General features: G+C 40.5%; 1 protein-coding gene across 3 annotated transcripts in view; it reads right to left on the reverse strand.

The window, feature by feature from the left end:
* Positions 1-13,568, reverse strand: part of LOC142817922 (trafficking protein particle complex subunit 10-like) — a 91,771-nt gene that overhangs the window by 66,634 nt on the left and 11,569 nt on the right. For 2 of the 3 annotated variants that reach the window (XM_075895884.1, XM_075895883.1), the window contains exons 2-7: positions 11,527-11,608; positions 9,356-9,491; positions 7,353-7,552; positions 4,998-5,181; positions 2,463-2,574; positions 481-659 (exon numbers count right to left, since the gene is read on the reverse strand). In XM_075895884.1, coding sequence (XP_075751999.1) covers positions 481-659; positions 2,463-2,574; positions 4,998-5,181; positions 7,353-7,552; positions 9,356-9,491; positions 11,527-11,608 — 893 coding nt within the window. Of the gene's footprint in view, positions 1-480; positions 660-2,462; positions 2,575-4,997; positions 5,182-7,352; positions 7,553-9,355; positions 9,492-11,526; positions 11,609-12,597; positions 12,698-13,568 lie in introns of those variants that run through there. The other variant, XM_075895886.1, reaches the window with a different exon arrangement.

Genomic DNA, 13,568 nt, shown 5'->3' on the forward strand with positions numbered 1-13,568 from the left:
CACAATGCCTGCCCACTAAAAAAGAATGAGCATTAGCCCTTACAGTCCTTGACATTGAGACACACGTATATATTTCATGCATCAAGATACACAATACAAAAAAACAAGGAAAAGTGCAGGACTAAAGTGATGAGAAGCTGTTGGACAGCAAATGTCACTTGAAGCGATGCGTAGGATAGGAGACCTGTCCTTGCTAAGGCATCAGGACATTTTTGTATCAGGTACTAATTCTGAAGTTACAGTAACTTGTCTGCATCAGGAGTGCAAGTGCCTGCTACTCCGATAAAGTTGCTGTGATGGAATGTTGGCTTTAGCATCATTTCCTGCTTGAAGGTTTTTCACACATAAAGGTATTCATACTGTATGCACGCCATAAACAAAATTCATCTTGAATAAATTCATCAAATGTAACGAGAACAGAAAATAAATACGGGCAGATTGCCTGTACTAACAGGCAAAAAGTGTGGTAGCGCACACTACCTGTAGTCGAAGCAGGGCACATTGTCGGGAGAAGAGGTAGTTGCGCAGCTGCAGCAGGGAACCCTTGCTGCGCAGCAGGAGCTGTCGCTCGGCACTGTGGGCGGGGTCTACGCCAAGCCGCAGCCCTCCCCAGGCCTCGCAGCCCAGCTGCGCTAACTGGCCCAGCCACTCGGGCATTTCTGCAGAACAGGAAGCAGCACGGTTGGCACACCGGAGCACAACACGAGTGAATTTTGTGTCACAATTCGAAGATTATGCGTTTGGGTAGCATTGCAAAAATTTAACTTTGGCACAACATTGTCCCCAAATAAAAAAATTAAATTCAGCAAGGGATGTGCAAACCGTAGCCTTGTGCGAATATTCTAATGCTCCGAACATTCAGATTATTACAGCATTTAAATTCTATTCAAATTTAAATTATTGAAAATCTCAAAGTATCCGAAGCAAATGAATAAATAAATGTATGGTCTGCATGTAACCTCTTTTAAAGATGGTTTCACTGCAGTAAAGCGATATTAAGCCATGAAAACGCATATTTAAATATATATTAATCTGTGCGTATATCTTTTACGGATGGTTTCACTGCAGTGAAGTAGTGATAAGCCGTGAAAACACACACCCAGGGGAAATCTACAATGTCGCAAAGCCCCAATTTAAAATGAAGATATTTCCTTCACATCGATTCATTTTTAAGTTTAAAAGCTCGTCTACTGACTTACATGCTCTAACTATAGCAAAATTTCAAACTTGAACTTTTACAGGTTATCACTTGCACTCTACTGAAAGTCAAATCCTGCTACTTATTCAAGGTTGTTTCTCCTTCCCTTGAAGCACAAAAAAAAAAGGCATCGCATAGGCCTTGCTTCAATTTTTTTAAAAATATTGTGCAAGTTGGGTCATGACAAATACACCCATTTTTTTCATAATTTAAGGTATACATGTTATTCGAATTTGATTCGAAATTATTCCACCAAAATCACTATTCCCTTCGAATTTGCTTTGAACCCATGATGTACTACTCACACAAGCCTAGCAAATAGTACGTTTTAGGTTAAGCAAACAGTGATTTGGTCAAATAATTTCGAATCGAATGGTTCAAGTAGTATGCATCACACAACATTATAAAAAATGAGCATATTTGTCATGACTCAACCAGCTTGCCAAATATTCTTTAAACTGGAACAAGGCACACACAAATGACTTCCTGGCACTCCCAAGCTACAATGAAACCAACTTTACAGGAGGATTACATGCAAGCTTTTTTGTTCATTTTGAGTACTTAAAAATGTTGAATATTTAAAATTCACGACAAAGTGAATTTAGGTACTGTAATATTCTTTCGAATATTTGAAGTATAGAATACTGGAACAAGGATAAATTCAAGGTCTCTACTAGCCAAAACCAAGGTATAATAAGCAGAAATACCATGGTGGGGTGACTGAGCTCATTTTGATGAACTGAAGTCCTTTACCACTCGCATTGCACTCCACTGAAGTGTGGCTGCATTCACTGGAAATCCAAACCGCTTCTTGTAAGCTCAGCAGCGCAACGATCTAGCTACTGAAAAACTTTAAAGAATAGCTCCCGAATAGTTCACTTAGTCCATGATCAGAGGCAATAGGCATGCCAATCACATTGGATAGAAAAGAATAAACATGAGAATGAAAGCAAGTGCTAATCAACTTGGATAGAAAAGAATAAACATGAGAATGAAAGCAAGTGCTAATCAACTTGCAAGTGGTATTTCAGTGGACTAAAAATATTACTGCCTCTCTACTGTGCTTTAGTTATACCAGAGTCCTTTCTAGGTTCTCTGGATTTCATCAACTCGCACTTTTTCTTTCCCTCTTTGCATTGCCACCAGCAGCATTTACAGGCCACCTACTAAATTGGCCCACAAGACCAAAATTTCAAAGTTTGTCCGTGCTTGTCAAGTGCCATGAGAGACAAACAAAATAAGAAATAAACTAACAGACACTTACCTCCACTGGCCGAATTGATGACCACCTGCGTAAACAGGGCGTCAAGCTCGTCATACTGCACCAGGGCCTCGTCGTACAGTCCCAGTGCCTCGAGCACAAACGCTAGCTCCTCCTGGATAATAACAACGGGGCTCCGGATGTAGACAAGTAGTGCATCGTGGCAAAGTGAAGACTGTACTTGGTGTGATCCAATTGTGCCTAGCCTCAGCAATTAACTGCGATTGTTTCAATGTAATGATAATTTTTATAGGCTAAATCTTCCTCAGCCTCTTTTCAGAAGACAGGAAACTGGCATGCAAAGGTACACTGAAAACTAACTTTGATCATCCTGGCGATTTCAAATACACCTAATGTTAGGCACTCAAGCACTCTGCCTACAGCCACCCATGAAACAAAGCCACAGAAATCGGTAATCGAACCTGTGACCTCCGGCTAAGCAGCAGAACAAATCCCTGAACCACACTCATCTGATGTATGGGCACTCATGTTGTGATGCGAAATTCTGAAAGTGAACGTTTTAAAGTCTACTAGAAACATAAGCTCTTTTCCTTTTTTTTGTCAAATAAATGAAAATATATCTTTAAGATAACTCCTTTACTAGTCTAATACCCCTGTCACACGGCCACCACCAAACTCTGTTAAACTCCGTCAACATAAAACTCCCCTAGGGAGTTCGACGGAAATGGAGGTTGTGGCAGTGTCACACGGCATTGACAAGGTTGTAATACCGTATTTACTCGCATAATCCTCGCACTTTTTTGGCGGAAAACCGATGCAAAGTTGGGGGTGCAAGAATTATGCGGAGAAAACTTTCCACGAAAGCGTACAGTGCAAAAAAAGCAAGCGAAGTGGCCGCGAATCGGGATTCTCACACCAGAAACTAACGAAAAGCTTTGAGAAGTACTAATTAAAACTTACCTCAACATTAAAAGCACTGGTTCAACACAAGGCAAAGTTTATTTCAGACACTAAAAGTGCAAGCAAATAGTCGAGAATTAGAACATTATACGCAAAGCTTGTGGGTGTTGCGGCCGTAGCGGTAGCATTCGTCGCGCAACAAGAGCCCTCAAAAGGTAAACGTAGGGCGTCAGTATTGGCTTAATGGCTATTTAATAGAATCGTTCATAGTTTCCTTCTGAAAAAAATAAAGTTTACGATCAATCCCAGTTTTAGGCACACGGCAGGCCCAAAGCGTCTTGGTGGCTTTCAGCTGCCGTCACTAATAGCGAACAAAAAACTCGTAGACTCCTAAGGGCCTACTGGCGGCCCTGTTGTCGTTGTTTAGTGCATGATCTATCACTTTCAACTTGAAAGCAGTCGTGTAGCTTCAGTATGGCGCCGTAACGTCACAAGATTACCAACACAACATACAAAACACGCTGCAACGCGCACTTGCCACTTTGGCTTGGCTTGGATAGGATTGAATCTCCGTGCAGTAATAGTACGCTTGATGCTTAAGAGATGGCGCCAGATGATGCGCGTCACTATCATCAGTGGTTGGAACGAGCAGACGACATTATTGCGGCAGTTTTTGGGGGTGCGGTAATTACTCGAGGAAAAAAAAGAAGTTGTATTTTTGTTGGGCGATGTGGGGGGTGCGAGGATCATGCGAGTGCAAGGATTAAGCGAGTAAATACAGTAGTTGCCCCAAGGGGCCCAGCCGGTGCTGTTTGATTTTTGCAGAAGTATCCAAATTTCATCTATAGTTGCTTTTTTTTGTGAATCTTCGTTATGCAGTATTTACAGACGCACACTATTCAGTAGGACTGAAGCAAACATAGCATTAAAGACTATTTTAAATGAAAAACAATACGCTAAATGTAGTGATGCTTGCAGTGACACTGGCCACCTTCTGCCTAACAATGTTTGTTTACAATTACAGTGTGCTCTACAACTAGTTGTTTGTGTACGAAAGTTCTTGTGTTTGCTTGCCTCGTCAGCACACATATTGTTTTCTGTATACTGTGCTGCGTCTTCAGCAGGTGACGATGATGCAGCGCTGTCAGTCATTCCTCTCATGTACAAACGCAAACACGACGACGACAATAACCATACGCACAGAAGAAATATCCTGTGGCCCAACTTGCGCAACACCATGTGGAGGGCATATATGTGGAGAGTAGCTGCACTCTGGTGTGTGTGTGTATATGTATGTGTGTGAAGAAACATGTTATGTATGAGTACTGAAACGAAAGAACATTTAATATTGCCAAAATGCATTATGGTTTTCACTGCGGCAATATAGTGCTAGAAATTTTTTTCTGACCTGCAGACTACTGAAGACGAGAGTACCTCTATTCGCTGCAAAAGGAGATCGCCGAACTTCCTTTGCAAAATGCTCCATTTAACTTCGTTTGCATAAGGAATGGACTGCATCTCCCTTGTCAAAAGTACGAGAGAGTTAGACGGTGTTCACGGGTGCCCGTGTGACAGAGGTAAAAACTCCCTTCGCGCTTATGCGTCTCATCTTCAAATCACGCCCAGCAATCGCAACAGGTTCCAATGTGTCTGCATGCTAACTACCTGTCTCCGTACCTGCAGGAAAAAGAAGTGCAGGAAAGACCATTGGGACGCGGTTCTCCGCTCCCGCTGCATCCGTATGAGCTCCTCGTAACGACCCAGATGGCGCCCCGTGGCGTGCAACAGTAGCTGCCGCAGACGCCCCAGAAGCGCTGCCACACCGACCGAACCGCTCGAGTCTGTTGACACCTGTACACACCTGCAAGGCAGACAAGCAGTGCATGTTGAAAGGCAACAACGTGACGAAGGCGAGATGATGAGGAATGAACAGGCATGCTCAGTGAATCACCACTAAGCATGCAGTAGACTAACATAAATTCAACCACTGAAAGCTACAGCGTTTGATTGAATTTACCGATATCTAGGCTTGTGTGAACATTCGAATTATTCAAATATTCGAACGAATAATGCAGTATCTGAATTCATTTTTAATTGAGTTTGAATCATTAAAAATTTCTAATTATTCGAAACGAACGAATAGGTGCATATTAATCTGCTTGTAACACTCTGTAAAAGTGGTTTCAATCCAGTGGAGGGGTGCTAAGCCGTGAAAGCATCTATCCGAGAGTATTAGTCTGCATGTAAAAGTGGTTTCACTGCAGTAAAGTGGTGCTAAGCAGTCAAAACACATTTTCAAAAGAAAATCATCACAGCAGCGAAGCCCCACTTCAAGGTTTTAATGAAGAATTACACTCACATCGATTCTGTGTGTGTGTGTATGTTTTTTTCAGTTTATAAGCTCATTACACCGACTTATATGCTTTAAGTATAGGAAATTTTAAAACGTAGCATATTTTACTGGCTATCACAATGACTGTACCGAAAGTGAAATCCTGCTACTATTCAGAAATGTTGCCCCTTTCCTTGATGCCAAAAGAAAAAGGGCCTTTGCGCAGAAGTTGTTTCAATTTTTGAAAAATATTGTGCAGGTTAGTTTGGTCATGATGAATATGCCCTTTTTTCATAATAATTTGTGATATATATATATATATATATATATATATATATATTGTAAGAATTCATTGGATGTCATCTTCCTCATCTGTCAATAACCATCATCACTCTTCGCCCGTTCCTCTTCATCATCGGCGCCATCTTGCTGTTGCTTGAATAAAGCGTCAGCTGAACCGTTGTATTTCAAGCAACAGCAAGATGGCGCCGATGATGAAGAGGAACGGGCGAAGACTGATGATGGTTATTGACAGATGAGGAAGATGACGTCCAATGAATTCTTACAATACATATATATATATATATATATATATATATATATATATATACTATTCGAATTCGCTTCGAACCTAAAATTCAGTATTTACAGAAGCTTACTAATATCTGAAGTGTTCAATGTTAGCTAAGCTATGCCATAAAACACAGCTACAGGCCTATTCGACAAACAGCCTAGTTCAGCTGAGAGCTTGATCATTATATAGCAGAGAAAAAAAAAAAACATGACTCAGAGTGACTCACAGTGAGGCCTAACAGGGACACGCCCAAGTGCTAAGTGACTCCCATCTCCATGAAACTTCTGATACATCTAAATACATATCCTCAGACTGAGCAGACGTTATTTCCTTTGCTTCTCAGCATACACAAAAGATGGTGCTAATGTATGGCCTTTCGAACCCCTTACCTGTAGCTTACATAAGCCGGACGGGGCGCACAAACAACACAGCTTGAGAAAATTAGGAAAAGAAAATGGGTCGAATTTGGCCCTTGATTGTAAATACTGCAATTGCGAGCAGGCGCATGACGAAATTGTGATTCTGGGCAAAACTCACAACAAGTGGCAGGTGAAATACTTGAGGCGCTTCACGCAGCAAAAAATGACGAAGCACGTTTAGTGACAATTCTGTGGGATTACACAGACGGGAACGTGCTTTTATGTAACATTTTTTTATAATCTCAGTGAACAAGAACCACTAAGGTAGAGTTATATATGAAGCATAGCACAAGAACGTGAGCCTTGTATTTTTTGTTTAATAAGAAGCCAATTATGACATGGCTGTGCTATCTCATGACTATATATTATTGAGCTTTGCTCAGCTGAATAAGCGATTGGCACTCTATCCCCATCGCCACCTTCTTAACTGCTTACTGTGTACATTTCTGGCTAGGTAAACATTTCCTTAATGCTATCACTCTAAAATAATCATTTCTTTCTGTAACACGTGATACATACTATCCTAACTATTAAAAGCAAAATTGTTCAACCAAGTCACTATTTGCGACAAACCTCAAATTCACTATTCATCTAATCCAAGCACTTTCGAATTAGCTTTCCACCCATGTCATGATGACACTCCTGGGATGAGTCTTATTCATATTCCCCCATTTAGAAGTGTATCGGGTGCACCCAACCAAACCAACCGGTCAAAAGTCTTGCTGGGGAAGTCGGCGCGCATGCGGTCATACACAGTCGCACGTGAGAGGAGCTTGGCCTTGTTGGCACGCCGCGCATCAGTCGGCTCCACGGCGACCAGCATCCAGTCGTAGATGCCAGCTTCTTTGAGCTGCGACATCCACTCGATAATTTCATCTCGCACCCGAGACCGATATGCCTCCAGGTCCTGCAAAAGAAAGGCGATGGGACACGAGTGTGGCTAGACCTCAAGACGCATCTATTTTGTAAGCAGCAGAACATGTTGACAGAAGAGCACATTCACGAACTATTACGTAATGCATCTTGACAAGACCAATACAAAAAGAAAAACAGGACAAGAACAGAAAAAAAAGCAGACACAACACTGTGCCCCTGCTTTTTTTCATCCGTCTCAGTCATTTTTCACATTGTCACATCAACATGTCAAGAGTGTTCAAATGCTATAAAGAACATGAACGAAGAGACTGGATACACCTGGATACACAAACAACTTTGCGTGTTATTTGTCTATGTTTCGATTCCTAAAATGTCCACATGTTTTGCAAAGACAGCAAGTGACACGTTTAGGTTTAAGGATGTCCCAATAAAACATAAGCCTACAGTGGCTATTAAAATTTTTTCACAGAATCGGATTTAAAAATGATAAATGAGGCAACATAGTGGCACATCATGTTAAACTACACTTTTATTTTTTTATTTATTTTATTTACAGGTACCTTACAGGCCCTTGGTTAGGGCATTGAGTAAGGGGGGCTAACAAAGACATGTACAACAAGTAAAAGGGCGAAAGGTGCCAAAACGTGAGCTCGAGACATGAGTATCAAATAAACAAGAAATAAGTAAGTATAAATTGACATCATACATCGTTACCAAAAAACTAGAAAGATGCAGTTCGTGGCACGCAGCAGTTAGGAAGTGTACAATACGTGTAAGTTAAATTGGCACAGATTGTGGTATAATACACTGGGAAAATCATGAAAGCGCTTGCAGGAAGTGTGAACAGTTCGTCCTAAGCAAACAAAAATAAAGCACAAAAAATAAGGGGGCAATAAGCGCATTAGAAAGAAACTTTTTGCACAGCATTATGAATGTCATATACATACAAGAACGAAGCTGTGAACATGAAATTATCAACCAAAATGTAAGACCAATTTGTTGCGGAAAGAAACAGGGTTAGTGTCAGATACCAAGTTATCGGGAAGATCACAGAATCGGATTTAAAAATGATAACTTATAGATTAGACTTCAGTAGGAAGACTACCATTTTTCGTAATCAATGAGAAAATCGTCAACAAAAAGTGAGCGCTTAATTACCACCTCACCAGGCTACTGCAACATCACATAGTTTGACCCTGTACAGTTTCGTCCAGTTAAGCGTTTAAGTTAGCAAATATAGACGAGCAAATAGGGACGGTGCATGGTTCAAGAGAAAAAAAAATGCAATATATCAAACATACTTTGAAATACTTCCTGTGCCAACAGAACACATGACTGAGATGGTATTTGACAACCTGTAATCATGCAAACTGTATTGGGAGTAAGGCGTAAACATGATATTCAAAACCAGAAATTTTGCCAATAATCTGTGCCAACAAATACAGCACCAACCCTTTTCAATCAAATGAACTCGTGTACAACTTTGAAGGTTATTTTACCACTTGAAACACTTATTTTACCTTTCAGACATACTACCATCATGAAAACAGACCATGTGTCAACATTCATATTTTTTAGCAAGTTTACACGTGACATAAAAGCGATACTATCATGAGACATTCTGTAAGTTAGAGGCTCAAGATCAATTTCAACTGCTCTAGGTTATTCAACATGCCCTTAAACGTAAGCACACTAGCGCTTCTGTCTTTTACCCCCCTGAAATGTGATCCCTATAGCTGAGAGCTGAACCTGCACCTGAGCGCTTAGCAACGCAACATTCAATCCGCCAACACAGCAAGCAAAAAAACATACAGGCACTGCAAGCCATGCTCACATTGCAATCGGTGCAGTAAACGTGCAGGTGTGCCTGATCGAGCAGACGGCAGTCCTTCTCTCGAGACAGTTGGGCCGCATCGTACTCGACAAAGCGACACTCCACCCACACCGTCTTCGGGCCCCGCCCATAGGACCTGCATGGTTTCGATCGGGCACCGAAGTGTTTGCTCCACATCTGCACAACTGATGCCTTCATCTATGACTGCCATTGGCTGAAAGCAGGATCGAGATACCATGCATAAATCTGACAAGCATTTATTTCCTACAATCGCTGAGCCTCTATCAAGTGAGCTGTCGCAATCAGCATAAGGTTCCTGAAGGTCTTCCATGACCGGATAATAGTCATCATTAGAAGACAGTCTCTATTTCGGAAATTTAGAGTACACCTTGAAAATAATTTTCAATGCTTCAAAAGTTGAGAGAAGAATAAAAACAAAACACATTAAACAAAGTACATTGTCACTTCACACCGTGAAGAAACAAGCATTCCACACATTAGCTGTATGAACGACCCAATTACACAAAATGGAAACTGAACCTGCAGACTGTAATCCTCAGAAAATCATGCTAGCAGATCTGAATACCAGGCGTTCTTTTTCCTACCTATCCCAAATCGTTAAAATAAGATGTTCATAGATTATTGAGATGGAACAGTTTCTGTTCAAATGTCCAGACTGACAGATTGTAAACAAAGAATAGTTTCTAAAGTCTTGCGACTTATATTGAGACATGTTAGCCGATTACTGATGTCAGGTGGTGAAAGCAAATGATAAGGTTAAAACTATTGATGAAGTTGTTCGCACGAGTAAGAACTTTTCAGTGAGCAAGCTTCTATGGGAGATATGCAAATGAACACTTCACATACAAATTCTCTCTAATCTAAACTGCACAAAAGCAGATATAAGTAATTATGCAATTTAAAATAGCCACAACAGCTCAACTGTAAAACAAGAAACTGCAGCACTCTTGAACTAGCAGCTGACAACAAGCAAATGCTTATATTGTTACCTGAATGACAAGTCGTCGTAAAGCACCCCCATTGCAGTAAAATAGAAAGTTGACCTAGTTGGTATACCACCAGGATTGATACAGCGCTAAAAAACGAAGACATAAAAAACGGAGAGCACAAGACGAGCGCTGTTTTGCAACTTGAAGTTTCTGCTCTCCAACTTAAAGGTTTAAAAATGCCAATTTCTTTGTTTTTTTCTGGCTAGCTGTAGTAGGAGGCTGTTGAAGTGGGTAAAAAATCAAGGTCGTCCTGACACACACCAGTAGTGTACAAAAAAAGTATAATAGAGTATCAGTACTGCCATATGTCCATAAATTTTTTATGACTTTTAGAATGAAGTTTTTTGCTAAAGAAAGGCTAGCTCCAATCTGGCCTCTTGCTTAGAAAAAAACAAAGAGGGTAGCGATGGAAAAACAGCCAGTTATGAAATTAAAGATGTACCCACTTATGTACGTTGTGTTGGGTTGTATAAGGAACTCCCTTAACTTCTATTACATTGTACAAGGAACAAAGCGGTAAATGTATTAACATTTGCTTAAAGGAGCATAATCAGTAATTGATAAAGCCTAATGCATTGCATCTTGCATCGCATTGTAATTCGTCTGGCTGCTATCCTGCGTTTGTGCGGAAGTACTTCCGAGACAAAGTTGCACATTATCCCCATGAAGTGAACGAGGCATTTCACATTTAAAAAATTGGAGACGCATGCGTTAGCCAGGCATTGATTTTATTAAGAGACAAAGTTTGAATACCTGCTTGGCAAAAGTAATGTTAAGAGACAAGTTTCGATTTTCTAGCTGATGCACACGCGTTGATATTCAATGAAATGTCTAATACATACACGTGTGTCCTGCTCAGCATTGTTTTCCTGTGTTTTTCTTTCTTATATAAACATTTTAGTTTCAAAACGGCACTCATTCTGTGCATTCCATTTTTTATGTATTCATGTTCTTGCACGGCCTCCCTCATGAAAATGTTTGTTCTCTCAAATGTGCTTGAATATCAAACTGATCTGATGCTATTTGTTCTATTTTTCCAAATTGTGTTATTGAAGTCTTCCAGGATCCGACAACAACAGGTGGTACATATACAGGGTGAGCAGATGTCAACACCACAGTGAAGAATGAAATGTACGGCCAGCAACACGCCATGCAACATACCGTGTCCACTCTACAGGCTCCTGCGGCAACCCTTCCAAAAGCAGAGGCTCAATAGCTTTGAACACTTGCTTGTCACCTGCATCTGAGCAAAACATGGAACACACGAACATTTTATATTGTGAAGAAAGTGCAGAACAAAAAGAAAAAAGATGTTCACTATCACAAAAGCACCTATGTAAGCCACAATTAATTTCTGATACCGAAACATTCGCTGAAGCAATAGCACTGAAAATACTGGTATAGGTAAAGAGTACATAAAGCTTCAATAATCCATAGTCAAAGAAGGAAAAAAACATTAGAAAACAGAACTCAGCTACTGCTTTTCAGCAACATAAGGTACTAACCTGCTTTTTTTCTCATGGAATGTTAAACACCAATGCACAACTATGCTGATCAGCACAGCATGAGCACGAAAAGATGGAATGTTCCCAGTGCAATGCAGGAAAATCAACCTTTGGGGGTAAAACAGTCTAGCTATTTTCACAAATTTCAATTTGGTTAAAGTAGCTAGACATGAACAACACAATTGATGGTAAACCAATTTCAGCACTATACTAGAATCGGTAATTGTCTCATTTCCTTCTTAATCAGCCTTTAAATAGCCCCTAAAGAATTATTCAAGAACCTAGTGCTGTATGGAATGTTCCTAATTTAGGACCATGGCCAGGAAAAAACTTGCTTAACATTGGAGGATTTTGTGGGGTATTACACCGGTTCTGAAAAATCTGGGTTTGGTTGCATCATTTCAAGCAGAAAAAAATGATAATGCTTTGCTTGGAATCAGTATCAAAATGGTCTATTCTGGCCAATTTTCGTTTGATGCATCCAATGGCAGATGAAAGAATTTTTTTTTTACATGGTGTTCTGTACCCACTCCATCTGGAACTAGGTTCTTTACACTATCCAAAACTTCTCAGAGATTATCCCCGAACACAAACTTGGAGAAGACCAATAACGACTCTACACAAGTAGCAATACCTAATTCCCTGTAACTTTCACGCAGAGGCAGCACCTAAGACTTGCTAGCACAAAAAACTACAAAACAGAAAAAACAGAGAGATGACTATGTACCCTGCTTGGTAAACATCGCATGCGTGTTATATAAGCAACAAAGTCGGCAGGATTGTGGTGTGCTTGCTGTTTGCTTCCATATTGACTGTCAATGAAACAAAAGAGTTGCAGATGTTACATACACTTGAAAAATGACCTACAAACATGGAAATCAGTACCGAGTATGCTTGCAGCACAAAATCCCAAAAAGGGTTCTTCATGCGTGCAGCTAGAAAACAGGACAAATTCAAGCTATTATACTCCAGGGAGGGTGAATCATTCACTTTTCAGGGCTGTATACACACTGTGTTGCCTTTTTCTGTGTTGTGCATTTCTCAGTTATTCAATAATTAAATTACAGACGTGACTCGACTTCATCTTTTTTTTTTTTTTTGTAAAGCATCCCATATATCATCTTATTGAAACACAACCATGAGGAACAAGAATTCTATACCCAGGATCAGGATCAAGACTGAAACTGTAGTACCTGGATGCTGTGGAATCTTTGTGAAGATTGGGATAGACTTGTTTCTCGCATCCTTATGTCAAATCCAGTTCAGAAATAACCATAATATGCGATATATGAAAGGCCTTTTCTCAAATGCTAATGTTATCCGACATTCCTTTCATTCCATTCCCCCCCCCCCCCCCGCTTTCCAAATTCTTCACTCTTCCAGCCCTTTGGGGGACTCAAATTTGTGATTGAGGCCAGATCGCTGAAGCGGGTTTCAGACCCCTGCTTTACGGTTATGGGCACAAAAGCCTTAAAGGGCCCGCGCAATGCTTTTTCAGCATGGTTAGAAAATGCTGCGGATCGTTAGTCGAGGCTTCTGAGAACACGAGCCAAACATTAGTACGCAACATGCGGCCTAGAATTTACAATTACGTCTGAAAGTCAGCTAGACATTGTTCCCTTTTCATTTTACAAATGATGTCATATACCCAAGCCATTGGGCCACGTTCCTCAATTTCAAGCCATTGGCTGATTTGAG

The sequence above is a fragment of the Rhipicephalus microplus genome, chromosome 5, assembly GCF_043290135.1.
Source record: "Rhipicephalus microplus isolate Deutch F79 chromosome 5, USDA_Rmic, whole genome shotgun sequence".
Taxonomy (NCBI): Eukaryota; Metazoa; Arthropoda; class Arachnida; order Ixodida; family Ixodidae; genus Rhipicephalus; species Rhipicephalus microplus.